Below are 27,570 nucleotides of genomic sequence, written 5' to 3' on the forward strand. Positions count from 1 at the left end.
TCTTCATAGGATGTCAAGAGCTTTGCTAGGGGTAAATGGGCAACGCAACCCTGGACTAATCAGTAGCCTTATAGTGATCATATGCAAATGAGGGATGCTTCAGTCGGATGAATGTCATTTTCGATTGGATGGTCTCGTTCTCGCTATCCTGTCCGGGCGCGCGGTAGCTGTCGGCCGAGCCCGCTATCCGGGCCCAGGAGCTGACCGGAATATAATTTGGGACGGGGTAGAACATATCGGTCAAAAAATGAACCACGAACTCCAAGCACTCTAATTACCCCTTGACAGGGGTGGAGCTAACGCTGCCTCAAACGTGCGCTCCTTTCATAGCCACCATTGCCGAAGGGTACTAACTGGGGTCACGGGCAGCTTCGGCAGCCCCGGGCACCAGTAGGAAGGGCCCCGTTAAGTGTTTAGCGAAGGCAGCACCTAGTGGGATCGCGGTATCCGTAGGGTTATACATGCGATGGGCACCGGAGTGGGGGTGAAAGGGAGGGGGGGAAAAACGATTAAAAAAAAAAAGAGGAAACATACGCAAACACACACACACTCAGTCTGCAGTTCGTACACTGCCGTCGGGTAGTATCTATCAGATTCGGCGAAACCGGCTCTAGCCTTCTCCTTTGACCCACGGCCATGCGCAGGGGCCCAGGGTGGATAATCTGGTTGATGTTCGCGACACCTAAGTAGAGAAGGGATGAATAATCGGGTGCGATGCCCTGCAAAGAAGCGTGCTTACGTTAAGCATACGACGTCCTGCCCCAACTTCATAAAGCCAATCCTTCCTGCGCTTGGCACTATTATTTATGAACTACATAGCTTCGCTGGCTGTTTCGCGATCCTCAAGGTCGAGGACTTTCTAGCTTCGCAACATTTGTCTTGTAATAGATTTGGTCGGTTTTACCAATGGCACCGCCTCTACAGCTCTCTTGCACCATCTACTGGTCCCTAATAACCTTGTTCTGGCTCCTAGCTGTCTCATCAGAGGCTGCGCCGCTTGCGACATATCATGGCCGGGGCTTCGGCTCCTCTGTGTCGATAAAAAGAAGCGTCACCGACTTCACCCTCTGTGAAGTAGAAGCCCTCGCTAGGAATAGTAGGGGTGGATCATGCACCCAGTTCCCGAGGGGTATTACTGTTGTCGGCCGCGATATCACCAAAGGCTGGTTTGATCGACAGGAGGCAGCAACACTTCAGAAGGAGTCTGAGGTTGACGTTAGCTTTTTTAGTCTTCTAGACACCCTTGACCCGCTCAGCAAGCTCCTTGACCGGAATAAGATTCCCTGGGCTGTTGCTGGTGGCCTCGCTCTGAAAATCCACGGACAATCAGATCGACACACAACCGACATCGACATGGTTGTACAGACCACTATGCCTAAGCTACGGGCTGCACTAAGCAAAGACAAAAAGTACATAGTTCCTGGGCCTGGATGGCCGAGCGAGGCTCACCTGCGGGTTTATCGCGACCGAGGAAGTGCAGGGAAGCCTAGATACATCGAGATTGACCTAGTGATCGCCGGTGAGTTAAGCCCCCTACTCCGGAGCCTCCGGCTGGTCTGCGGACACTAACGGCCGGCCTAGGCACCTTGACGACACCCGAAAGCTTGCAGGTCAATTCGAAGGACTTCAAAGTGGAAAACGAGAGAAAGACGCCGATCAACATTCACGTCATGCGGCTCGGCAAGATCTTCATGTCGAAGGTCAATGCCTTAGCAGCGGAACATCGAAAGAAGGACGATAAGGACATGAAAGACATCAGCTGGATCATCGACAAGACCCCGAGGGCCCTGCTCAACGTTCAAACAGACCTGTCGTACGCTCTGCGGCAGCTGGTGATTAAGCATCTCGTTCGCTTAAAGTCGCCCCTGGTTAAAAAGGCTAGGCAGCTTCTCGGCGTCAACGGCCCTGCGCAGCTCTAGAGAGCGTCACCCACCCCCCTAACCTGACCAGCTACTCCTATGTAGTAAGCATGTCTGTCCGGGTAGATTCTAGGTATGATGGCTATAGAGACGCGAGTATCGGGGGGCAGGAAGGGCTCGAGAGGTGGTTGCCTCCATAGTGAGCTAGTAGTCTATCTGCTGCTTACTTGGAGTCTCGCCTAGAGATGGCTGTGATGGCTGTGGGTTAATCAGGTCACGAATAAGGGCGCGGGGACGGCGGGAGTAGCCTCAACTCCCTTCAATACCGGCCGAGGCCCGCGATGGTATTGATGCACCTGCTGCATGTACCCCGGAAGGCCGTATAAGAGGATTGTGTTCGGTACATCTGAAACCACTTATAAAGTTCGCCCAGATGTTACGCACACACGGGTATTGACTACGCACACGACAGGTGTAGAAATATATTCCATCGATACATCAGCCTTACTAAGAGCCGTCAAGCTGTACTATCTCTGTTTACACGCTCAGCGTACGTGCACTTATTCTTATCGTCGTGATTAAACTCTCTTGCTGTTTGGGTCGTTTTATCACCTGTTGTTGTTTTTTTTTCTTTTCTTTTTTTCCCCCCCTCTCCCAGAGCACCTGCATAAGTCCGGACCGGGCACCCGGCTGCCAGGGAAGATACGCCTCAGCAGGCAGGAATGATGGGATAAGATGGATATGGCGGTGTTTTAGGTGAACGGCTTATGATGGTGTGTGGTATAGACTGTAGCATGAGCCGAAGCTGGAGGTGAGATGTAGATAATGCTACTGCTGGTGGGCTCCGCCGCTGGCCTGCGTGTGATGCTTTGCCGGCCTGGGCCTCGTGGGTGCTGATTCACCCGACTCTCGGGGCCCCCGATCGACGAAGTGCCCCGAAGTGAAGGTGTCTCCTGATCCCCTGCAAGGGCGAGAATCGTCATGGCCATCTTGTTGACGTCAATAGGCCTCTTCTTGTGAACGTCCGTGGGCAGCGGGCAACATATGCGCCCGAGTACAGAGAATACTTCTAAGATATAAAGCAGGATTGGAACTCTGGAGTAGTATACTTCTTGACCAGGTACATAGAGACTTCAGGGATGATTACTTCGGGATCGGACACGGGACGAAGACGACGAGAGAGAAACCCATTCTTGTCCTCGACGCGACTTCTTACCTAGTAACGAGAGTCCAAAAAACCCAAAGTAGCTCGATCGAGAGGAACAGTTGATATGTTTAGCTGTTGTTTTAATGACATTGATATCGTGATTGTGGTTTTGTTCCTGGAATGAATCCCTTTGGGTACCTAAGGTATGTTAACAATGACACACGGAAATATACACACTTCTCTTTATTAGGATCTTTGTAGTGATTAATGATATTTTCTGCTTACATTATACTTGTGTTTCTTGTTTGATTACTTATTCTACGACTACCTGATGTGTTTAAAGCAGAACACTGTTCAGGAAAGTGCTTGATGATCAAACCCCTATTGCCATTATACGAACACAAACACACACACAAACACACACACACACACACACGTATCTAAACATATGTATATGTGTGTATGAATATGGAAACAGGCCAAATGAGTCTCTATGGTATCCGTACACTAAGCTAGTAAGCCCAAACGTCGACTTCCACACTTCCATCTACTGACAATACAATACAATATCGTATACCGATCCTTAGCTGTTCTGTCCTAACCATGTATTACGTCATTCCCCTCCCCCATGAGATCCTGAGATTGATTGCTCTGGGGCTTAACACCATCGAAGACCGCATCAATCTGTCCCCCGTCTACCACACAGACACACCAATTCGCACCCTCATCGAGGGTGAAATTGAGGGCGAAATCGATGGACGGGCACTTTTCGCAGCCATCATCACCGGGGACACTACACTTCTCGAACTCGCAGTGGATTATACTAAGAGGAACCACCCCGATAAGTTAGATGTCACCTTGCCACCTTACTGGGGTCAACTCCGGGAAGAGGGCGACCCGCCCCCGCCCGTGATGCTTGCGGGATTGCAGAATATCATACCCTGGATTGATGACTACACTGCCCTTCAAGTAGCAATCGTTGTTGGGAACAAGCGGTTCGTCAAGAGACTGCTGGAAGAGGGCGCGGACGTAGCCCTCAGGAGCCCCGGGCCATGCTGGTCTTGCGATGACCTGGACGACCCTGGCCACCCACCCCACTTCAATCCCGACTTTGACGCCCCGAACGCAGCCAAGACACCAATTCATACTGCCATCTATTATGGACAGTCCAAGATTGCCGAAAGACTCATCAAAGCCGGAGCTTCAGGCATTGTTTCCGATGGCGACTCACCTCAGCCCCGATGAGTACGACTTGTATCATTGGTGCTTGGTGCTTGGAGAGCCTCACATCCTGGAAACGAGCGTTCAGTCTCACTGCTTCACGATCTCTGCTGTGTTTACATACCCAGGTCCAGGACCATCAAAATCGCTAAACGCATCCTTCAGCAGAGAATTACATCCATCACGGACCAAACGTCGTGGGGGCAGCAGACTCTACCCAGGGCTTGTCGTACCAAGCGGTTTCGATACGCGAACTGGCTCGCGCAGCAACCCGGTGTCAACGTCCAAGCCCCTGTGCCCTGACGCCCAACTGAAACACTCCTTCTCGTGGCACTGGGGGCCGCCGTGGACCTCTAGTCAGGTCGCACAACCACACAGGCTTGATACGACGCCCTCTAGGACGACTTCGATGCATTACCCCAGCTCATGAAAGCCCTCATCAAATCGGATGACATCGATGTGACTGCCAAATGACCAGACGGGTCAACAACCGCCCATCTTTGCGCCCGATTGGGTGGCGATGGCACCCTGTTTGGACGTGGGGACAAGAGCATCATCCAACAGCTTCTTGACGCGGACGCTGACGTCTCCGTCAAGGATGACGATCAGTTGGCCGCCCTCGATGTCGCGAAGCGTTTGCACAGCCCTCTCCCCTCGGCCGCGGTCGCTTCAATACCCTGGCCCCACCAGCCGAGCAGGTCCAGCGGGGCGAAGGGCATGTCTCGGCGTACTTCATTCCTCTACTCGGAAAAAGCCTAGGACAACTTGGGTCAAGCCGACTTGCGCGGCAGGTTCAACGTTGACGTGGGATGGAATAGGAACCTGAGGTTCTTCGTCCGAGGCCTCCATTCGACCGTATCGCCAGAGCCCGTGAGGAATCTGTGGTGGGTACACGACCCTAACGGGCCTAAGGGGCATATGCTGCGGTCACGGTCCTCGGGAGGGGCAGGACATCGAAGTATAGACCGTCGTACTGAGTTCCCTATCCAAACCATACAGCAGATGTACTGGAGTGCGTGCTCAGGGCCCGCCTCAAACCGCCCTCTCGTCAACTAACGTAGTGGGGTACCAGGGCGGAGCGGCAGGATTGAGCACGACAAATACTGTATCAAATTCGGAGATGGAGGAGGTGATAATGCGGCACATCCTCTGCGCTTGTTCTTGCTGTGGTCGAAGGCTTACGTCCTGAACAAAACGGAGGTATCAGCAGCCGTGCTCCTTAGGTGGAAACTGACGCCTGGGTGCTGGGGAGACGGTAGGCAGTGTTTTGGAGTAGGGTTCCCTCTAAGCGGTAGTTTTGAATATTAGACAAAATATCATGGAATGGAATGGACGTACGCATAGAGATGTGATGATGAGTAAGGACGTTCGGGGAAGATGCTGACGTGGGTATGTATGCTTGCCTAGGTACCTTACCTGCTGAGAGAGGAGCAAAACCAGTGTGGTTTGCCTTTGGATGGAAGGTCTTGGTCATGTGTACTGATGGCATGCGAACCCCCACTAACACACTTTTCCAACCACACTAGCCTTCAAGCTGCTTATCCCTTTCATTGTCATTGGTAAGGTACAATCGTAGGAATTAAAAGGGAACAGATAGCAGCGGCGGAAGCAGTGTTTGTGGTGTGATGGGCATGATATGATAGGTGGGGTCACCAGGTGCGGTCTCTGGCCGTTCTATAAGTCCTCTAATAAGCCACCGTGCAGATCAGACTGGCGCGTACAATTAAGCGCGGTCTCCGATTGACCGGCGGGAGAAGGGGAAGTGGATATCATGGGTTGGCTGGGGTTGAACATTGCCCCGAGACCAAAGCCGTCATCACCTAGCGGAAGCGGTGGAAAGGCGACCAAGTACTAACCGACTGTGTTCTTCTAGAAATGGAGACCTGCTTACTGGCCCTCCATGTTCATCAATAGGTAGGCTGGCTAGGTAGGTACCTTGGGTTCCATGCCTACGGCTCCTCCACCTCCATCCACCCCCCCTTACGACACGTAATACCTAAGTAGGTTACCAACTCAACTCCCTCACTCTGCCAGAAGCGGGCAGCCTGATGATTTTTGATCCTCATGCGTCCCAAAGCCACCCGACACGTTCCTGCTCATCCTCGCAGCTAGACTCCCTGGCGTAATTCCCGACTAGTTATCCCTTGATCTTGGCCTCCAGCTCCGTAGGGTGGGTGATGGCCCAGAACAGCAGTCCCATCGAGAAGAACGTGGACTTCTGGTCGCTTTTGTCCTCATCCCTGCACTCCGCAATCCAGTAGCGCGCCACGATCTCGTCCTGCAGCATCTTCCGGAGGCTGGTCTTCTCGTCGTCGGAAGGGTTGACCCTGGCAATGCGGACGGCCAGGAGGTGCATCATTGCCATGGCGAAGCTGCTGACGTGGTTGCCAGTGGTGTCCCAGACGGTTAGCTCGTTGGTGGACGGGGTGCGTTCGAAGTACCTGGCCGAGGTCTTGCCAGGCACCTTGTTGGCGACGCTCAGGTACTCCTGGAACAACGCGGCATAGAAGTCGCCCAGGTGAGACCCCTCCTCGCCAGCGCCAGGCTTAAAGGGGACCCAGACGCGGGTGGTGTCGTGCTTCAGCTCCTTGCGGCAGCCGCCGGAGCCGTCGGGGACAGAGTTGACCTCAACCTCCCAGAGAAGCGTTCCGGGGACCTCCTCATGTATGCCATCCTTGAAGAATCTCATCCGACCATTCTCCTGGAATGCGTCCTCATCCCACTCCCGACCGATCTTGATACCCCCATTCATGATAACCGAAAGCCTGGTCGTGTCTGCTTGCTGAAGCTTGTCGAAGGCCAATGCTAGAGCCCGAACAGCCCCTGGCACGGCGCAGGAGACAACTTGGTGGCCCGATGTGAACTCTTTCATCGTGAGGATGGTGTCCTGGCACAGGCAGCGGAGTTCGGCGTCCGTCGGCCTGCTCTCGAGGGTGTCCTTGGTCATCGACTCGACAGCATGGCGGGAGGCGAGGTTCCTGGAGATGAAAGCCAAGGTATCATTGACCGTGCGCTGCGGGGAAGTCATCGTTGCGGTGTTTTTTTTTTTTCTTTTTTTCTTTTTTTTTCTTTTCCTTTCCTTTTTTCCCTTTCCCTTTCGTTTCTCTTTCTTTTCTCTGCGGGGTCCCCTGAGCACCTGTTAGCATTGTGTAGGTAAGGTTGGTCGGAAAGAGCGATGGGTATTCATGGGGTAGCGTGCTCTCTACCTTAGGGAGGGTTGATGTGAAGTGCGGCTAGCTGAGGCTTCGGTGTTAAGAGGTGATGTGTGAGAAGAAGCTTAAGGTTGTTGCTAGTGGTGGTCTAGGAAGGAAACCTGAGCTTGTGGGATAGGGCCGAGGGTGGAGATATTCGTCTCTTGTACTGCGCCCCTGGCCTGGTGTCTTGAGCGTGAGGGAAGGAAGGTAAGGCGGAAGCTGTTGGCCAAGGCCTGCTGTGGCGGCGGCGGCGGCTTCTGGTCGTGATTGTGGATGTGATTGTGGGTGGGGTTGTTGTTTGTAGTAGTAAGGTACCTGGTGGTGGTGTTTGGGGGAACCCAACTCTCTGGCCCGAGTCTGATTAGGAGTGAGGCCTTTACCTAATGACACAGCTGAGAGGTCTCGACAGAGGCTAGCCCGCGTGCGGAAGGTGCCTTACGTACCAGGAGGCAGGAACAACCCGTGGGCTGGGGTGAATATAGCAGTAGTAGATAGCTTGTGACGATGCTGTAACTAGCATGGGGAGGCTTGTGGTGGCAGGAGCGGTGTGGTGATTGGGGCAAGTCCTCGGCTAAGCCCTCGTTTGAATGTGAGTAAGGCATCTAACAGTAGTGGAGTCAACGCAAGCTGGCAGGGAAGCTGCGCGCCAGGGCAGACAAGAGACAAACAGGCCAGGCATGAATATGATGGTGGTGTTCGTGAATCGCCTGTGACGATGATGTCTCGCACAACAAAAGGCAGTTGCAAAGGTTGGGTCGCGAATGCCCCTAATAATTACCCGTGCACACTCACCTCCTCTCTCCACGTCGGCTCCCGCGGTGGTGCGGGGTGGTGCCTCAGGTAAGGTACCAGAGAGGGCAGCAGCTATCCAATCACTCCTACTGCCTAAGGTGGACCATTATTCAACTAATCAAGCAGACGCCCACTAGCAAGTCTTTCATGTCTGTTACCAACCAGCTTTCCCTCAGCCTGAATCTGCTTACGTTGCACCGACACTTACTTATTGCACGTGTAGGGAGCTGCTTCCCCTCCTCTCTATATAACACACAGAAGAAGAGTGTCTGGAGGGAATAGGATGAGAGATAGACACCACCACTGCGGGGGCAGGACTAACTCAAACCCCTGCGCACGATCACAGATCGTGCGCAGGACGACGCAACGCACGCAGCCCCATGTACCTCACAGTTACACCTCAAAGCTAATTCGTCAGATCGTGCAACAGGCACACCATGCGATACTCCTTGAGTAGCTGGAGACGAACCTAAACTGGAACCCGGATCAACGACGACAAGAATTTCAAGTACACGATAGTTATCAAGTGGTTTAGCCACCACCTACGTGATGAGGAAAGAAGCAACTCTCTGTGCTAGGATGAGAGACGCTTGTAATCGTCCGAGCCCTCATGGAGGTCTGATAGCCAACCGACGTCCGCATACATCCATGGAATACTTGTCTACACAGATCACAAAAGTGCTGGGCGGTCTTGACGGAATCACAGAGAGGTTTTATGGGAAACCCGCACGGTGGATCGGGGTGATAATGGAACATAATATCAGTCGGCGGGGATGAAGAGTTGGAGCGCTGGCGAGACGCCTTTTGCTAAAAGTCCCGGATTTAATACAGGCGGTAAACCTCGGAAGCCAGAGGTCCGATTTTAACCTTGTTCAAGCTCCTTGGATTTAAGGTGGTCGGTAAGCCTCGCAAAATTAAGTGTTCCTCCTTGTTGTGCTCACCTCAGCCTTCTCTTCCTCTTCTTCCTCTTCTTCCTCTTCTTCCTCTTCTTCCTCTTCTTCCTCTTCTTCCTCTTCTTCCTCTTCTTCCTCTTCTTCCTCTTCTTCCTCTTCTTCCTCTTCTTCCTCTTCTTCCTCTTGCTCTTCCTGTCGACTTACATCATCCCGTAGCTTCTATTGTTAACTTCGTGATGGGTTGACGAGATCCTAGACATCGCTGGTGTTGCCTTTCCGCTTCTTTGCCCGTTGTGTATTCATCGGGGGTGGGAGATGCGGCGAGATCCTGTTGTAGATGATGATTGTAGATGATGATGTGTCAGGACTACCCGGAACAGGTTAGGCTAGGTCACCTAAGGGAGTAAAAAAAGGGCCTACGAGGTTATATATAGGTAGTAGGTTACACGCATCTTGGGAGGAGTTAGGGGGTGGCGCAGATTCTGGTAATCCGTGCTCTTGGCCCTTACTGCAGCCCGCCTGAAGAGCCTTCACCCTGTGTCACGCACCTATTGACATGATAATGGTGGAGGAAGGGGCGGGATGCACCGCACCTGTCGTAGAAATCAAGGTAGGAGAGATACCTCTTGGGAGGGGAGGAAAAGAAAAGAGAAATTCATCACTTTCTCAGGTTTAGAAGCTACGTCCCTGACGGCTTGGTAACTGCCGCTTTTGTCAGCACGATCATTTGAGGAATGGGATAATCCCTTCCTTCCTCCTGAGGTCCCTACGCCCAGTAGCATGCACCTGCCGCTTGCGCCTCGTCCCGGATCTGGAAACTGTTGCCTTCTCCCTTATTGAGTAGGTGTTACCTGTCTCTGTACCGGTGAGCTTGCTTGCCTTCTCTCGCCATCTCTTTTGTTGCCGCTGGCTTCAGGCATCTACTCCCGGCCCGTCTCTCCTTCTTCGAATCGAGTGGAACCCTCCACCTACATCACCGGTGCAGCCTGCCTGCACTCACGCTGCATCGCAACTGCCTCATTTGACATTCACCACCCGCCGCGCTAGGTAAGGTATTTAAGGCGGCCGAGGCCCATCTGCTACCCTTTTCAAACCTCTCCTGGACATCAACAGCATCACATCACATCACAAACGCTGCGGCCTACAAGCCCACCATCGCGGGCAACTCCGAAAGACTCTCGACCAAGGCACATACCCGCAACAGTAGCAGTTGCTACCTTTTCGGCTCCTGCCTTTTGGCCTCTTCCCGAGATTTCAACCTTCTCCTCCGAGAATCCGACCTCTTCCCAAGGATTCGACCTCCTTCCCTAGGATTCAACCTCCTTTCACGAGAATCCGACCTCTCCCCAAAAATCCAGCCGCACCTGGCAGCCTACTCACATCCCCACCTTCACCCACACACCTGGAAGGTAAGTACGCACAGACACACCCACCTCTACGCGGTTGCCTACTTCCAGTCCGCTGCTACACATACTAATTAATCTCGGTCTACAGCGATGGCCTCTCAAACCCGTACCATCATCCCCAACAGCGCCACCCGGCGCCAGCGCGAGGAGGAGCTGGTTGCGACAGGCGTTCTGACGGAGCTCCGCATGGTGCTGAGTAGCGACTCTAATCCCGAGTATGCCATCGGCAATAACCAGCGATCCCTGATGGAGATCGCACATGGTAGGGCGCGCGCTGATGACTTCGCCCAACACATCAGCGGATCCAACAATCACATCGGCCTTCGGCTGGCGCTCAAGGCGGCTGTATGCGTCAACGCTGCCAACGAGCAGTCGGGCGAGCAACCCTCTATCATCTCCAGTACATCAAACGAGCGCCTGTCAGGGAGGCTTCGGACCGCCGTGGACCTAAAGGCGGAGGGTCTGGCCGAGGCTGGGGCGTCCCCTGGACGGAGCGCTCGGGTCGTGGCCTTGGTTGGCTTCTACAACGGCAGTATCAACAACACGCCTGACCATGCCTATGTTAGGCTCTCAGTACACGTCATGGATGGTGGCGCTGCGAGGAGCAAGTGGTTCGGTGTCGAGGTCGACGATGTTGCTACCTTTATGTTTGTTTGTTTGTTTGTTTGATATTTAACGCCGTGGCGGCAAGGGCGCAGCCGCCCTTGCGGCAGACCTCCCGAAGGGTATGTGGCGTGGAGGGCCGCAGGCTCTAGCTATATACTCTGTAGTACACGTCTCTTCCTAGCGTCCTCCAGATCTTGCCCGAGGGCCAATATGTGTTCTATCCATCCCTAGTTCCCACTGGTGCCCTAGTTCCGTTATAGCAATCTGCTGTCCTGGTGACTATAGGTAGTCTGTTGTTTTTGAGAGGATAGGTTAAGTCCTATCTCTTAGTAACGCGGGCAGATCTTCTGGAAGAAGTCTGTCACGTCAAGGAAGGCCTGGAAGCCTTCAGAGTCGATAAGTAGACCCTTAAAGTAGCGCTCTAGGGAGCCTATAGGTCCTAGAGGCTCCCTTCGGCTATAAGGGTAGAGGATAGGCCACCGTTGCCTCCTCACTAGGGTCTTACGGCAGTAGACCAGGTGGTCTGCCTCTTTAGCCTCCCCACAGGAGCAGGTGAGCAATGCCTCTGTGTGATTAAAGCGTTGATGATACTGTTCAAAGTCTCCGTGGCCTGATCGTGCTGCCAGGAGATAGTGAAGGGTAGCTCTTGGTAGAGCTAGTTCAGGAGGGCAGCCAAGGGTGGCCTTAAGCCCCAGCTGGGTATAACGGGGGGGTGCTTCTTGCTTCCACCATTTCCTATGCTGGTGTTGTTTGCGTTCTTTGGCCAGTCGCTTAATCCCTGATAGGGTAGCTAGGAGGCCTCTTGGGGCTGGCAGTGTTGTGCCCTCCTTAGCTAGGCTGTCAGCCTCTTCGTTTCCTTTTATCCCTTGGTGCCCTGGGCACCAATGGGTCTGTATGTTCTGTATCCTTGCTATCTCCTGGATCTCCAGGAAGGCCGCTTGTGAGGAGTCTGGAGCTATGCCTCGGATCCCCTGAATGACGCTGGTGTTATCAATGCAGATATGTATAGGCTGGCCTTGGGAAGTAAGGAGGGCCCTTTGGAGCCCTGCCCTCGCCCCCTCTGCCTCGCCGTCAAACACTTCTGCAATGTTAAGGCGGCCGCACCCTTGGGCTATCCGTTTGTTGCTGCGGTAGATAACGAAGCCGAAACCTGTAGCCCCATTAGGGGCTTTAGAGCCGTCTGAGTAGATAATTGTATGGTTGTCTGGCACAGTCTTAATCCAGTCCTGAAACGCTTTAGCTGCTTTCTCTTTATCCTGGCCAGCTGTAGGGTCTTGTGATCCTGAGAGGTGCTGTGGCTGTAGGAGCAACGGCCTTGGGCACTTAGGTAGGAGGGCTGCTGTTCTTTGAAGCCTTGTTTGCCGCCGCCCTAGCTGGGAAAGCCTTGGGACTAGGGGGTGCTGTTGGTCAACCTTCTGTAGGCGTGTAGCGAAGCGTAGGCGTACTGCTTCGAGAGCTACTTTTGCGGTAGGCAGGCCAGAGTCTCGGAGGAGGCTGCTGGTTGGCGTGGTCCTCCAGACAGGTAGGATAGCCCTTGCTGCTACTGTTATAACCTTCTCTACCCTCTTAACCAGGCCCTTTTGCCTTGTGCTGACTGTAGCTATCTGGTTATCAGCGCTACTGCTAGTAGTAGTAGTGCTGCTGTTCCTAGCTGGTCTCTTTAACCCTGCATACCAGGTCTCAGCTCCATATAGGGCTATTGGGAGGACACAGGCAATGACAGCTTGGCGAGCAGCAGCGGCAGGGAGCCCCCCTTTGGTGTTGGATAAGTGCCGCAGGAACTGGGCCACTTTCTTTGCTGCTGCCACCTTTATATCGACGTGGTGCCGGAAGGTGAGTTTCTTATCAAACCAGACCCCTAGCCATCGTATAGGTCTAGTTGAGGCCTTTATAGTCAGGTCCTTTGCCTGTATATCTAGTAGGTCCTTCCTCTGCTTATGTTTCCTACTAAAATGGACCGCCTCGCACTTAGCAGGGTCAAATGCTACCTTATTATCTGTACCCCAGTTGAGGATCTGAGTGACCTCCTGGCTGAGGGCTGTAGCATTTTCCTCTAGAGAGGGGCTAGTCGCTAGGAGGCCGATATCATCTGCATAGCCAAACCGTAGCTTCTGGTTATCCGCCAGGATATCAGCTATATAGAGCAGAAAAAGAATAGGGGATAGCGGAGAGCCCTGAGGGAGCCCACAGGACAGAGGGAAGTCCTCTGTAGTAGTTTCCTCTAGCCTGACTCGGGCGGTCCGGCTGGAGGCGAAGGTAAATATCAGCCTAATCAGACTACTAGGCCAGCCCTGCTGTCGTAGCCTGAGGATAAGCCGGTTTCGTAGCACGGAGTCAAATGCCCCCTTAACGTCCATTGTCGCCAGGGTAGCAGTAAGCCCTAGATCCAGAGCCCTTTCGATCTCGTGGGTTAGGCAGGTTGTCAGATCGACTGCAGCCCTCCCTGGTAATGCCCCAACCTGCTGTGGGCTGGCTATCCCTTCTAGAATAGTAAGATATGCCATCCTCTTTGCTATCAGCCGCTCTAAACCCTTGCCTAAGCAGGATAGGAGGGCTATTGGACGCCAGGATCCAGTCTTTGAGAGGTCTGTTTTCCCTGGCTTCTGGATCATAACCACCTCTGCTTTACGGAAGGTCCTAGGGAAGTAGCCTGTTTGGACACAGGTCTGGAAGAGCTGCTGTATAGGAACACCTATCAGGCCCCAAATGGATTGTAGCAACTTTGTAGTAATCCCGTCAATCCCAGGGGTTGTAGCCTTTGTGAGAGTTGCCTGGCGTACTTCCTCAATGCTGACTATCTGTTGCCAGGGTATTAGACGCCTTGGGACTATAGGAGCAGCAAATGGGTTCCCAGGTAGGTCGTCTGTAGCGTCAAATCTCTCTAGTAGGGCCTTCCGCAAGGCTTGGGCTTTATCGTAGCTGTTGTTGATGGCCTGTCCATCCACTAGTAGAGGTGGGGCCTTGATAGCTAGGCCAGACTTACGCCAGCTTAGTATCTGGTATAGGTTCTGGCTAGATCTAGCCCCCTCAATCTTAGCAGCCCAGTAGGCACATTTTGCCTTCCTGACTGTGGTCAGAAAGGCCTTCTGCTCCTCTAGGATAGGCGGTGGTATTACTAGCCCAGGCTCTTGGATTTGTCGACGCCTTGCCTTAACAGCTGCTTGGTGGGCCTCTGAACACTCCTCTGTCCACCAGGGGGCTCCCCTACCCTGGCTAGTCCGTCTCTTCCCTACCGCCTGGATAGCTGTAGAAAGGAGGCTGACTAGTTGGGTAGCTAGGGAGTCTATTTCTGCCGGAGTAGGTGTATCCCCTAAGGTAGGCAGGGCTGGGATCCCTGCGCTTACTAGGTCGGCTAGCCGGAGGAGGGATGAGTCTGAGACTGTAGGGAGGCTTGTCTGGCACCTCTGTTCCTGGGTTTTTATAGGCATAGTTGTTGTGATAGCTTGGTGATCAGCCCCTGGATGTAGGTGTGGGCTGACATGGGCCTCTGCAAAGGGAATATTTGAGAAGGTGAGGTCTAGTACATGCCCATGGGTATGGGTTGGAGCCCCAGCTTCCCCAATGAACTCAAGATTATAGCCTTCAGCCCACTCTGCAATATCGTCCCCTCGGTTCCGGCTTTGGGAGCTGGGTTCCCAAGAAGAGTGGCGGGCATTAAGATCCCCAGCAATAAGAGCTCTCTCTGGTGGTTGATATCTTAGGAGGGTATTTGTTGTGTGGTTTGTGGGTTCACCTGGTGGCCTATAGACGTTTATAATAGTAACGTCGCCAGCTTTAATCCATAAGATATCCCTTGATTGGGTAGGTCTTTGTTGCTGTATGCGTAACCTTAGACTTTTGCGTGTGTAGGTCATGACCCTAGGCCTTGTGTCTCTGCTGTTCCAGAAGTCAACTGGCACATAAGAGTTATAGCCTGGGTGTGTATTAATTTGCATCTTATCTCTAAAGCCTGTCCAGGGTTCCTGGATCAGTACTATATCGATCTGGTCTGCCCAGCAGAGCTCCAGGAGAGCTGTATGAGCTGGGCTTATCTTCCCCACGTTACACTGGGCGACCCGTAGTACCCGTGGGGAAGCCGGCCTGAGCCTACTGCTCTGAGTCGAGGTCGAGGTGGGTGTAGGCATTAATAACGTTGTAGTCAGGTTTCTGTGTTACCCTCTGGCTTCTGCTGCTGCTTGGAAGCGGGCGGATAGGGCGGTTAGTAAGGGGGAGGGCTTCAGAGTCTTCAGCCTCATCCTCATCCATACTGCTGCTGCTTCCAGTTATGCTAGCAGTATCTGCAACAACAATTGAGTCTTGTGTAGGTGTGAGGGGTCGAGGGCGCTTAGATGTAGCGCCTGGCCTGGCCTCTGCTTGCTGTGTGCTGCCCAGGGAGCAGGTCTGGCTAGCTAGGAGGTCATCTGAGGCCTTGCCTCCAACCTTCCGGATCCCTCGCAGTTCCTTATAGGTGGGTATGACAAGTTTTCCGTTAACTAGTAGCGGTCTGGCTGGGCAGTTAGTGTGGCTTGCTGGGAAGGGCCCATAGCAGTTAGCACACTTGGGCCTGGCTAGGCATGGCCCAGCCTCATGAGTACCTAACGGCTTGCTGCAGTTCTCGCAGAGAGCTTGCCTGGTACAAAAGCGGTCTGAGTGAAAGCCTTGGCAGCCAGGGGAGTGTCGTTTGGGGGTACGCTTCCTTGGGGGAAGCAGACGGGCTGGGCCTGACTGGCCGAATAGGCGGAAGCCTTCCTTGACCTCTTGAGGGAGGGCGATGATGAGGCTTTGCGTAGCTGTAGCCAGGTTAGGGCTATCTCGGGTTGGGCGCCAGGAGAGGAGTCTTTGCTTTGTCCTTAGAAGGACCTCCTCCTCTATTTCAGATTCAATACCCACCTTACTTCCATCCAGGCTTGTGAAGTACAGGGGGCAAAAAGGGATGGAATACTGGTACCATCTAGTAGGCACTTCTACCTTCTCAGCTGTGAGACAGTTCTTAATCTCAGGGGCCCTCTGCAGGAGTAGGGCTTGAATCTCCTTGTTCTGGGGTCTCAGTGAGAAGCCAGTAGCAGTATGGCGAACCTCAACTAGGTCTTGTGGTTGTAGGTTAAGCTCTTTTGTGACTACCATTTTTACTGAATGAGGGGCCAGAGATCTAGACGTAGGGATATGTTCTGCAGGGAGCCGAACCAGTAGGCGGAGATCCTGGGTCTGTTTTGGCTTGTTTGCGTAGTTGGTGGGCTGCCGGCCTGTTGTTCGGCTCGGCCGGGGGCCGGGGCCGGGGCCGGAGAGGGGTCCACCTGCAGTGGAGCCTCCGACGGCCTGGGCGTACGTTTTTCCGGGCCCGGGGGTAGGGGTGGGTCCAGAGATTTCTGCGGTTGCAAATCTGGTAAAGGAGTCGATAAGGTCCTGGGCTGTAGCCTTCAGGCGTGCTGGAGCCGTCCCAATGAGGGCATCTAGGCCTTTTGCGAGGAGGTTCAGGGCCTCATCTCGGAGGGCCCGGCCTTCCCGGGCTTGCTGAAGGGCGGCAGTGGCCGGTTGTGGCCCTCTTCCCAGGGGCCAGATAGGGGGGGGCGTGAGGCCCCTCGGACGTGGGGGTAGGGAGGTAGGGGGGGGAGGGGTCTTCGGCAGGTTATGTATAGAGGATATGAGGCCGTTGGGGCCCTGCGAGGGGCCCGCGGCTGGCTGTGAGGCCATCGCGGGCGAGGGTTCTGGTCGTGGGGCTGGGTTTGGTGGTGTTAGTGTTAGGGTGGCGGGCCCAGCGCAGCACTAACAGTGGGTGCTGGTGGGGTGGTATGTAGGAGGGAAGTGTGTTGCTACCTTTAGCGCGAACGGAGAGAGTGGGGACCATTACTACAACGAGATCATGAGGGGCGTTAGACAACTACAACTTGGAAAGGCCGAGGTCCGGCGGTCAGATGGAGAGGTCATGTCCATCGATCTGTTCTCGACCCCGGTAGTCAGGATCAATCACTTTGTTATGCGCGACGCAGGCTTGAGCTTCGCCTTCGGCTTGGAAAGAATCCTCAACCCCAGCACCAGCGCCGAGAAGACTCTCGAGGAATACATCTCTATCTTCGCAGGGTACGCCGCTAACGCGCCGATGGCTGCTACTCTCCGTGGGGGTGGCCCGTCCTACTTCACACGCAACGTCCTCCGCCACCGCGGCGTCTGGGATGTGGATGATGACGAGTTGATCAGCATGGACGGCTGAGCAGGTGGTGGGTCTCCCTTTCGGCAGAAGACACATGTGATGGCAATGGAATGCTGAGCGAGTGCCTACCCGGCGCTTAGAAGGGGGTGTGAAGGGGGAAGGTAGGGGACCTAGGGGTTCATAACTCTAGAGCACGCGGTGGGTTTGCAGTCATCATCAGACATGATTATCAGGCGTTGTTGTTTTGTTATCAGGCGTTTTTAGGTGGCTAATGAAATGCGAATCAGCCACAATGGTGGAATTTTCGCTCCCGCCTATCGGGCTGGATTTCCAACTGCAGGTCATCCTTGTTTAGTGATGGCGAGTCCGCTCGGTGCGAAGTATTATTATATCTGCGGTACTCCGGAACGCTTCCAACCTCCCTGCCGAATGGTACTCGCACAGCGCTCCTCCTAGACTTCATCCCGGCTACGAAGAAAAAAACCCATACAGCTGAATTCTTCTGGACAGCGGAATGGCTGACCCCAGGGGTCGGGATGAGGTGTTTTCAGCAGCCCCAAGTTGTTCTCTACATCTTCAGGGCCTTGGAAGCGTCCGAGTACGCCTGTCGACTGCAACCGGCTTAGTAATTATAAGTAAGAGATTATGAGTACGACATGCGAACTTGGAACGATGTGATCGTCGTCCGTCCGGCTTCCGCCTCAGCCTCTGCCTCAGCCTCCGCGTCGGCCTCGACCTCGGCGTTCAACAAGACACCCACCCCATGGGTGCGTCGGGCGAGAACTCCACCCTCACAGCCCTATCTTTTCGCGTTCGTGGTAGTAAAAGCCCTGAGCCCCAATCTGCGGGACCAAACGCCGGAGCCTTCCATTCTACCCATGCCAGCGCCCAGGTGCCCGGGCCCCCTCGGCGGCTCGGTAGTGGACGTAATGGACGGGTACCTTATGTGGCGTCCATGCCGTGCATCGACGGCATCGGTGGTCCTCGGGGTCGACAATCTCCCCAATCAATCTTGTTTCGTGTGGGCTTGCTGTCGCTTCGCGGGCTTGATGTCCTCAGAGGTAATGGCGTTCAGGCAGACATTCGCCCACATAGAGGGATGGACCAGGTCGAACCACAACGAGCTGGCCGTTGAGAAGGGGATCAGGTACTCAAACGGTTCTTCTATCGACATGTAGTAGCTGAAGATGCAGTCGATCAGCTCGCGGGGTAGTCTCCCTAAGGGGAAGGGCCGGTCCGCGTTAGCATGGAAGGAAGCCATGGCGACAAATCGGGGCTCTAGCCAGGCAGGGGGGCGGGGGGGGGGGGGGGGGGGGGTTTCCCGGTAGCGTTAGCAGTAGCGCCCCGAGATGCATGGGTCAAACATGCGCGTGGATTATAAGATGCGTATGATGGTAATAACTGTATGAGGTAGCTAGTGTTAGTACTGCTTTTTTAGTGAAGAGGGGTTGCTATAAGGAAGTCAGGTAGCATAAGTTTGGGGTGTACGACGCTGGAGAGTATGCCATGGATAGATAGGTAGGTACTCAAGTCTAAGGTGTGAGAGGTACTTGATGCTTTCGATGGGTATGGTAGGTAGGGGTTTGTGGGATGGGATTTGTGAAGGAAGGAGGCTTGGAGCTGCAGTGGTGGTGAGCGAGGGAGAAAGAGCGATTTGAAATAGACAAGCAGACAACCTTTTGCGTGAACGGTTCGCAAATATTACATATTATACGGCTCGAGTATAAGGTGCTGTGAGGTGATTCGTGCTCCGTACCTGCTTTCTGTCAGGAGTCTCACTACCTCACGCTCTAATTCCACTTCAAAAACGGACGTTGTATTAAACAAAGATAAGGTAGGAGGGAGGGAAGGGGTCACCCACCGCGCCGTTGCAGAAGTACTCTGGGATCCTAATTTCTTACTATATCCCCCCTTGGGCCAAGCTCTGGTCTTGCCTATTATACACGCCTTAAGAGCAACCGGCTTGATTTTGCTGCTTCTAGCGCCCGCCTAAGATTACCCGCGAGTCTCTAGCTAACGTCGATTTAGTTTCTGCCCCGCCACTTATCCTCTGCACTCCTAACTACCTCAACGTACCTTTCCCTAGACAGACGGAGAGTATCACCTAAGGTAAGGTAGGGTCCACACATAACTACACTGTTAGTGTTGTCAGCAGCGGCCCCGCTCCCCAGGACAACTGCAACGTTGTGTCGTTATTTTGTCTATGGACAGCGTTGCTCCGTGGTAAGTACACCCTCCTCTAAGCGGCGGTTTGAGTGTTCCTAGGTGTTCGTTCATCTTTACACGCTAACAAGCTACGTACCCAGGAGTTCCTTCCCCGAGGTACCCGGTTACACGCGTACCTACCTACCTGGGCTGCCTGCGCCTTCCGGCCCGCACCCGACCGAGCCGCGGTGTTCACCACTTGCCATCTGCATAAACCTACCTAAGCACACTAGCCGGCCCGGGCAGTGCCTGCGCTGCCGATTCCAGGAGGTCCCCCGCCGTTCCTTCTCATTACGGAAGTCATCCCATGGGCCTTCCCGCCGGCGTCGTCTTTGCAGTTGTGGTTTTATCTCGGCGTTGGTTAGAGCCAGTGGATGCAACTCTCCCGTCGGGAAGGTGACGCCTCCTCGCAATTACCCTTCCCGCCCTCCCAACTTCACATTCATCTTCTGCAATCCCATGACCCTTAGGTTCCTTCTAGTGCACCAAAGCCCACCTTCCACCAGCCCACAGATGGTCAGAGCCGCTTATTCCCACCCAACTGCACTGTCCACCTCAGTAACACTAAACACCACCACATCAAGCGACCGCTAAGGCACCTTACACTATACAACCTCAACATACCTTAGGTACCTTCCATACCGCCGGCCGTCACCTAGGCCATCTCTCTCTCCCTCTCTCTCTCTTCACACACACACACACACACACACCACGCACACCACGCACACCACGCACACCACGTACACGCACACACACCTATTCTGTTGTGCTGTTCCCCTAAGGCGATATGGTGCGGCTACTATACGACTTCGCAAAGGGCGCGGCAGCCCAGAAGAGCAGGTTAGAGACTACGTATCGGGAACGCCGCCTCCTCATCAGCATGGGAGTAGGCTAAGGTGTAGCAGCAGGCTGGGCGGTTTCGCTAACATTTCCTACAGGGACACAACGCAGCTAATCATAATACGGTGCCACTCTACAACGTTCCTCGTCCACCGCGACATCATCGTCGAGTGTTCGTCGTACTTTCAAGGCTGCATAATGGGATTCTACAGGGAGGGCTTCGACAGGTCTGTAGACTTTAGCGACGACGACGACGTCCGGCCTGAGTGCGTATATGCCTACTTGTCCTTCGTCCACCACTGGTATTTTGCCGCATGGGCTAACGGGAAGCCAAGCGGGCAGGGCCTGATGTCTATCGCCTCGCGCATGACACTGTCCTCGGTAGCGGAGGCAATCATTCTGTCTGACAGGCTGCTTAATCGGGCGATGCTCATCCTGCTCAAGGAGGTCTTTATTGGGCTCCTCCAGGCAAGGCAGACGGCTTGGCTGGACGCCAAAGCCACGAACAGGATTTGGGGCGACGCTGAGCACCAGGCCTACTTTAACGACTACACCTCGTCTTTTGACGTGTTCTCGAGAGGGCATGCGGACGATAGGCTTATGCAAGAGGCCATCGCGCACTCGTGGCACATTGTCACGCGACAGACGATGGCCCTACACACGCACTACGAAGCGAAGCTGTCGCGAGACTTCGTCTTGCGGGTCGGGGCTAAGCGCCACCGCCCCGACGGCGAAGACATCTGCACGAACATGGTTGAAAGGGCTGCGGGGGTTTTCCTCGTTGAAAGCGATAGATCAGTGACAGAAGCGTTTCTGAGGGACCGCAGGAGGAGGCGGAGGGTTCTCGGCCTGTTCCGAAGCTTAGAGGGGTTAATAAAGGTGCAGGACCTAGCACCATGGTACAAGGAGCCGCCCGAGGCCGCCGAGGAGAGGAGTGCGAGGTTCCGGGAGGGGGCGGCGGGAATGGCGTTGGTTGTGTGGGGCGGCTGCTTTTGATTCCAGAAGGCGAGCTGTCGTGCTCCCGGCTTGTATACTTTTTTATCTATGGCTTACACATTTGGCATATGGGCGGCTTGGAGATAGGGTCGCAGCAGCCGCGGCGAACAAGGAGGGGCGCCGGGGTTAACTACTTTGCTTTATAGATATCACCCTTTATGGATTAATTCGTCGCCTACGAGCTGGAAAACACACATGTGCTGCTGCAGGTGCTCTTGTATACCCACCAGGTGGCGGAGGGAGCTAGCTCTCTGTGAGGCTGGATACATTATACCACTGAGCCCTGCAGCACCTGGTAACTCTCCCGCGTTGTGTCAGCTGCGCCTGGCATGGAGGGTGTTCGTCCACTACAGTATCCAGCCGGCTGAGTACAGAAAAGGCGTGATAACTACTTTTAGGTTGCGTTATAAAAGACCTGCGTGCTTGTTCGACAGACTCCTTGAATCCTACCGGCGGGAGATCCTGAATTATTGTTCGGCTTCCCCGTTATATAGACTGGTCTGCTTAGTGTGAAGCCTAGTGTTCTATTGATGATCGGGCGAGCTCGTCTAGACTGCCCAGGCCAACAGCCGGCAGGCTGGTCTCACTCGCCTCTGTTGCCCGCCCTCATTAGAACGTGTACACAGAATGCGTGCCTACAGACAGCAGCTACCTTAGATACAGGCCTTGTGATTTCCTACACCAACTAGTTGTACCTTATGTTAACAGGTACCTCACACAAACCAAAGTGTGAAAAAAAAAGAGTGCATATCTAGGTACTGCAGCGTGCTGTGAGGATGGGCATGAGCGAGATGGGACTCGAGCGATGATTACATGCAATGCATGCTTATATAAGCATCCACCCAATGCGGGATTCCTCGTCTGGGCCGAGGATTACCTAGACCTAAGCTGAGAGAAATCAGCAACATGTGTAAGTAGTGATCATAGGGTTGTATACTTGACCCTACACGGCTTAGTTGGTAGCCACAATCCTTAAGACGATAGGGACATATACCATAACCCGAACGACCTAACCATGATGACCCTAACTGCCTAACCCGCGCCCGGCTCAGGTTAGCTATCTCTACGTCGTTAGTTGCATTTCCACAAGTGAGGATCTAAGGCTCTAAGGCTCTTCAAGGGACGAGAGGACCATATAACTTACTCCGTGGCTGTTAAGCTATGGGCAAGGGGCGGCTGCGGGGCTCGACGCTACCTTGAAATGCGACATGGACGTCTAGGCTAGGCACATCTCATGGTTATATACAACTGACGTCCTAACCAGGGAGGCCGGACCATATCTACAGAGCCAGGTTTAGAGTATCTGGTTTTTAGAAATCACTACTAGTGGTCTTTAGAGTTATGAGCTGCTTCGCCCAGGCTCCTTCACAATGATGATAGGGGTTGGGGGGTTTAATCCGTTAAGCAAGCATTTAGAATCAGGCTCGGTCTGTGAAGAACGCAGGAAAACTGCAAATCGAGTATCATGTATCTGCCTAACCGGACGGTGTCGTAAGGACTATATCAGCAGCTACAAGAAAGAACTCCAAAGAAGGATGATTACAGTAGGAGGAAGATATCGGGGGGGGGGGGGGGGGGAAACAAACCAACAGAAAAAAAGAAAGAAAAAAGAAGAAGAAAAAGAAAAGAAAACCCAAAAAGTTAAGAAAAAGAAAGAGAAAAAAAAAAAAAAGGGATAAGGAAAATAAAGGGTTCCATCCTCCTATAGGGCATAAAGTAATACGCACGTCCTAGTCCAACCTCATGCTGTAGAAAGCCTCGCTTATGCTGAAAGTTGAGGTCCATTACTAAGGTATTGTTCAGATCCCAGCGGTGTTAGGTTAAACGCTAGATACCTTAGATCAATGCCTTGGTCAAGACGCCTCTAGGTGTCTATAATGAGAGACTTGCGATGTCGCGGTCCGGCAAGGATGCTTCTTCCAGGCTGTTTAATGTGGCGTCTGGTTAGATGCGGCGAAAAACCGCATGACTTTCTCCGAATAGCGATTTGCCGAGCCTCCCGCCCCCTTCGGCTCTGAGAATAGACAGCTGGCAGTGTCATATCAAAGAACCAACCTCTATAAAGAAGGCGTGGCGGGTGCTGCTGAGAGGCTTTAGACGACATCCCTTGGAAGAAGGGTGTGTGTGTGTGTGCGCTATGCTTAGGGTTGCTGGTTCGAGCCTACGCCCCCGGGTGATCGCGCCTCATCTGGTCTTATAAGGCTACCTTAACTCTCCATTCTGATCTCAAGCCATTTTCTTGTCTGGCCTGGGCTAGCGGTGTTAGCTGTTGCAAAGTTGGTACGCAGTCGTTGAGATGGTAAGGGGTGCGGTCATGGGCCAAGTCGAACGAGCACTTCTAATAGCCGGCTTTGGCTTTGATAGCACCCCTCCTCTCCTCTCCTCTCCTCTCTTCCGCTCCCGGGGGGTGGGGCCTTCTTCTGACTGTTTGGTGCTGTCTCTATACCGCGCGTCAGATGAGGTATAGCAGCCGATTTCCTCAGAGCTCCTTTGCTGGCTGGTGTACCTATATCGGTCGCTTGTATTCGTAGGCTGGCTGGCTTAGCTGTCAAGGCCTTCGAATTTAAACAGGCCTTTTGGTTCGACGTGATAGCACAGACGTTTACCTACTACTTGTCACGATGGGTGAGTGAAATCTCGCGTATATTGCTGTGGATTGAGGTGTACAGGTCCAAGGCTCATCAGGTGTTATGAAGTTCGGTTGGGCCGCTTTTATACCCTTGCCCTATATGCAGGCGATGCCCTGATCCTCCACTTCCCTAGATGTGCCCCAAGCCCTCCCTACCTAGTGCCTACGTCGCGGACTGCGGTCGCTCCTTCTCCTCTTCGGACACGAATACTCCCTTCTCGATTGCGGGTATGTTCTCTCGCTCGTCACAGGGCGGGCGGGCGGGCGTGCGGCCGGGCGGACGATCCGACGAGGGATTTCATGCAACGTGGATGCCTGCGTTTCATTGCGGGACGGTTTCGATTCGGCTGAGATCGGTCGGTCTTTTGAGAACAGCAGGTCCATATGCGCAATTCGGGAGACCGCCTAGACCGCAAGCGACGAAGATGGCTTGATTAACCCACCCGACACTCGCAACGGACCGTTACGGTTCGCACAGTGTTCCATTTCGTCCGCGGAGGTGAACAGGGGCCGCAGCCTTGGGAATATTGTGTGGAGCTGCTTGACGACCTCCGCTACGCCCTCATCGACTGGCCCAGGCTCTCCTTCCCTTGGAATGCTGATGGAGTGGAGGGTTATCTTCATTGGTTTCCCGGTGTCGTGGCGTGCCGAGTTTGGTGGTGGGGGCCGCCAGGAAGAAGATGCTGCTGGCAGCCGCAGGCGCGCGTCGAGAACCAGCTCCTCTATCTCTTGGTTGTTGCGTGCAATCGACTCCAACATGTGCTGGCGGCTTCCCTGGCCGGGCGTGAGGGAGTAGACGCCGGGGAGGCTGAGTTGGAACGTCTTGAGTTGGCTCATCCCTCTGATCGCATCCGAAGCGTTGTTAGGGGGGAATGTCCCACGGCTCCAGAGCCCCATCCGTCCACCGCGAGACGTTCCAATCAGGCGCAGCTCCTGCAGCTGCGTCATTCTCGACAGGTACGTGAGGATTGCGGGCGAGATGCTGGCTGGCCTGAACCGTACGGTGAGCGAGGTCAGGGCTGACATTGTTGCGAGCTCTTGATACAGGGAGGTGCACTCTGTAGTTGGTCTGATGTCGAGCTTGGTGAGAGATCTGAAGGGTTGGCCTCGGCGCTTGTACCAATCCGCGTGGCTTGGGGGTAGGGGACTCAGAAGACTCGAGATGGCCGGCTCCATAGTAATGCGCAGCCTGCTCAGCTCTGGGCAGTCGGACAGGGCGTGTATGATCATCGCAGACTCGTCACAGCCGTACGTCAGGTTTCGGAACATGCTGGCGGACGTCAGCTTGTCCCACGCGGGCTGCACAACTGAGACTTCGTCGTAATGGTATGCCAGATGGTCGACGCGGAGGTGGGAGAGATTCGTCAGCAATGATACGAAGTCCGGGAGGGCGGACTCGACATGCCACTGGCTGACTTCCAGTCTCGTGATGGTGTTGCCATCTGCTGTGTGGAGTCTTTCGATCATTTCGGGTAAAGTTGGGTCATCGAACCTCATGTGCTGTATCTGCCTCAGCTTGGGGAATGGGAGTCGGTAGATCGAGGCGAGGTCCACATGGGGAAGGAGGTATTGGCGAGGTTGTGAGTTTGGTGGGTCGTTCGCCTGGCAAAGGCCGCAGCCGCACTTCCGTCCGTCCCAGCCGGTGAGTGTCTCGATTTGTGACGCGTACAGGGCCCTCCTCTTATTGTCTATACACTCTTGTGTAATGGCCATGAGGCACACTCTCTTCCAGACGAAGGGGACGGCGTGTTCGAACCATCGTCGACCACATCGGAGGAACGGGTCGATGTGACGCAGGCCGGTTCCAGGGCTGGCGATGTTCCGGAAGATGAGGTCGACGATCTCCGCGGGGAGCCTGTCCATGCTGGTTAGGAGGGGTAGATTGCTGATGTGAAGCGTGTCGCGCTCGTTCCTGCTGTTCCTCCTGGTCGGAACGCTCGCTCCTGTAGGGTTGGGCGATGAGGAGGTGAGGAGGTATTTCTTAGTACTAGGTAGTTTCCTGATCTCTTGCGTTGTTAACGGGTAAGTATTGAATATCTCGTGTTTGAGGCAGGTACGCTTCAGGGAGGGTAAACTAAGCAGTCGACAGATTTAGCATGAGAATTAAGAGGGTGATGTTTTAGGTCAGTAGGTACTTGCCTGAGGTACCTTGCAGGTAGGTACTCAATACTGTTCGCAAGATGTTAATAGGTCTTATAAGGCAGTAGTAGGAGATGCACAATAGTAGGTTTCTGATTTGCTCCAGCTCATTAGCTAGCTCCACGCTAATACAAAGGCATCAGATGTGGGAGTGTGTGAGTGTGAGTGTGAGTGTGTGTGTGTGTGTGTGTGTGTGTGTGTGGATTTAGCCTGGTGTTTAAGTAGGTGTTTCAGGCAAGTACGCAGGTAAGGGCAGGCAGTTGTAGTTAGTTATATAGTGCCTTTCCCTCCACTTTCGCTCCTGCTTGACGAGATGCTGCTAGGTGACTTCCCGATTAGTCAGGTTCAAGTTAAATTTTCACGTTGCTGTTGACTGATAGAGGGCATTCTCACATGGCTCCCGCGCCTATGGGAAAGGATCGCTGAGGGAGGAAGGAAGAGGGGAGATGAAAGAAAAAAAAAAAAGAAAAGAAAAAGAAAAGGAAGAAAGGAAAAAAAAAGAAAAAAGGGAAGAGGAAGACCGAAGGAAACAAGAATTACAACTTGATTTCAGTAGTTGACTATACTACCTTATTCAGCAGTGGGCTAGGAGGGCGGCGAAATTCGGACTCTGCAACCTCCTCGTGGTGCCGCCTGGGAACATATCTTTTCTAAAGGTAGAGCCAGTGCAGAGACGTTACGGCGCGCAAGTGCAAGTGGTGGCGGGCGCTGCGCACGAAGTTTTTCTGGTGCGGCGGAAGGGCGGGATCGGACCAGAAGTGAGGGATTTTGGCGTCGTGTCAGATAGACAGCGTGGCTACCAGCGAGTAACGGCATAACTGTGTATTGATTGATTGACTATCTTGTTGTAAAGGATAAGTGGCCAGTTGGCCAGATCCATCGAGATGTGCTACACTACATGAAACAGATGCAAATAGGCCATATTGAGGTTAGGAAGCAGTACCGGATTGCATAGTTGAGATGCTTGACTCGGTTATGCAATGTAGGCCTGACACGTCGCACAAAAATTTTCACACGCGCCACCAACCACCAAAACACCAGCAAAATCGACAGATATCGAGAGACCGAAAACCGAAATGCGAACGCGAAGCTCCCCCATTTCGAGGGAACTAGGTAAAAACCACCCGACACTGCTTCTCGGGGCAGAGACAGGGCACCCTCACGCCTCCCAGATCTGGGAAATACCTCCAGACAGACAGACACTGAGGCGGGTTAGTCATGGGATAGATGGAGGCTACGCCGGCTGGGTAGCCCTCAGGACAGCCTAGGGCAAGACATGGTCGGCCTGCCGAAAACCAGCTGTGAGGCTGGAAGCACGGTCGGAGACGGCGGCGGGTAACGGGAAGCTGGCCCGGGGGGTTGTGCCCTCGGACAACCAGTGGGCCGTAGCAAACACATTCGAGCAGCAGGCTACAGAAAGGAAACAACCCCGACTCGCACTCGGGCTGCTGGAGGAAGGAGGGTGTTGAAGAATTGCCCCTAGGGGGACCGGTCGGATATGGTATCGCCTTAGGGC

At 53.8% G+C, this 27,570-nt stretch overlaps 8 protein-coding genes across 8 annotated transcripts; 5 read left to right on the forward strand and 3 right to left on the reverse strand.

The window, feature by feature from the left end:
* Positions 1-906: 906 nt before the first annotated feature.
* Positions 907-1,919, forward strand: CGGC5_v010296 (uncharacterized protein; the record flags this gene model as incomplete). The annotated part of the gene is made up of 2 exons (XM_032028300.1): positions 907-1,519; positions 1,582-1,919. 2 exons carry the CDS (start codon positions 907-909, stop codon positions 1,917-1,919), a joined length of 951 nt encoding a protein of 316 aa, XP_031875409.1.
* A 1,690-nt stretch (positions 1,920-3,609) lies between these two features.
* Positions 3,610-4,251, forward strand: CGGC5_v010297 (uncharacterized protein; the record flags this gene model as incomplete). The annotated part of the gene is made up of 1 exon (XM_032028299.1): positions 3,610-4,251. One exon carries the CDS (start codon positions 3,610-3,612, stop codon positions 4,249-4,251), a length of 642 nt encoding a protein of 213 aa, XP_031875408.1.
* A 2,113-nt stretch (positions 4,252-6,364) lies between these two features.
* Positions 6,365-7,255, reverse strand: CGGC5_v010298 (uncharacterized protein; the record flags this gene model as incomplete). Its single annotated transcript, XM_032028296.1, has 1 exon — positions 6,365-7,255. The coding sequence occupies one exon, from the start codon at positions 7,253-7,255 to the stop codon at positions 6,365-6,367; it is 891 nt and encodes a 296-aa protein (XP_031875412.1).
* Positions 7,256-10,602: 3,347 nt separating this feature from the next.
* Positions 10,603-11,181, forward strand: CGGC5_v010299 (uncharacterized protein; the record flags this gene model as incomplete). The annotated part of the gene is made up of 1 exon (XM_066152313.1): positions 10,603-11,181. The coding sequence occupies one exon, from the start codon at positions 10,603-10,605 to the stop codon at positions 11,179-11,181; it is 579 nt and encodes a 192-aa protein (XP_066008182.1).
* Positions 11,182-15,692: 4,511 nt separating this feature from the next.
* Positions 15,693-16,788, reverse strand: CGGC5_v010300 (uncharacterized protein; the record flags this gene model as incomplete). Its single annotated transcript, XM_066152314.1, has 2 exons — positions 15,693-15,887; positions 15,988-16,788. The coding sequence occupies 2 exons, from the start codon at positions 16,786-16,788 to the stop codon at positions 15,693-15,695; spliced, it is 996 nt and encodes a 331-aa protein (XP_066008211.1).
* A 169-nt stretch (positions 16,789-16,957) lies between these two features.
* CGGC5_v010301 (uncharacterized protein) lies at positions 16,958-17,305 on the forward strand (the record flags this gene model as incomplete). Its single annotated transcript, XM_032027763.1, has 1 exon — positions 16,958-17,305. One exon carries the CDS (start codon positions 16,958-16,960, stop codon positions 17,303-17,305), a length of 348 nt encoding a protein of 115 aa, XP_031875905.1.
* A 2,932-nt stretch (positions 17,306-20,237) lies between these two features.
* Positions 20,238-21,286, forward strand: CGGC5_v010302 (uncharacterized protein; the record flags this gene model as incomplete). Its single annotated transcript, XM_066152315.1, has 2 exons — positions 20,238-20,290; positions 20,389-21,286. 2 exons carry the CDS (start codon positions 20,238-20,240, stop codon positions 21,284-21,286), a joined length of 951 nt encoding a protein of 316 aa, XP_066008212.1.
* Positions 21,287-24,320: 3,034 nt separating this feature from the next.
* On the reverse strand, positions 24,321-25,778 carry CGGC5_v010303 (uncharacterized protein; the record flags this gene model as incomplete). Its single annotated transcript, XM_032028461.2, has 1 exon — positions 24,321-25,778. One exon carries the CDS (start codon positions 25,776-25,778, stop codon positions 24,321-24,323), a length of 1,458 nt encoding a protein of 485 aa, XP_031875265.2.
* Positions 25,779-27,570: the final 1,792 nt, after the last annotated feature.

The sequence above is a fragment of the Colletotrichum fructicola genome (assembly GCF_000319635.2).
Source record: "Colletotrichum fructicola Nara gc5 chromosome Unknown KSG_Nara_v1_contig06, whole genome shotgun sequence".
Classification (NCBI taxonomy): Eukaryota; Fungi; Ascomycota; class Sordariomycetes; order Glomerellales; family Glomerellaceae; genus Colletotrichum; species Colletotrichum fructicola.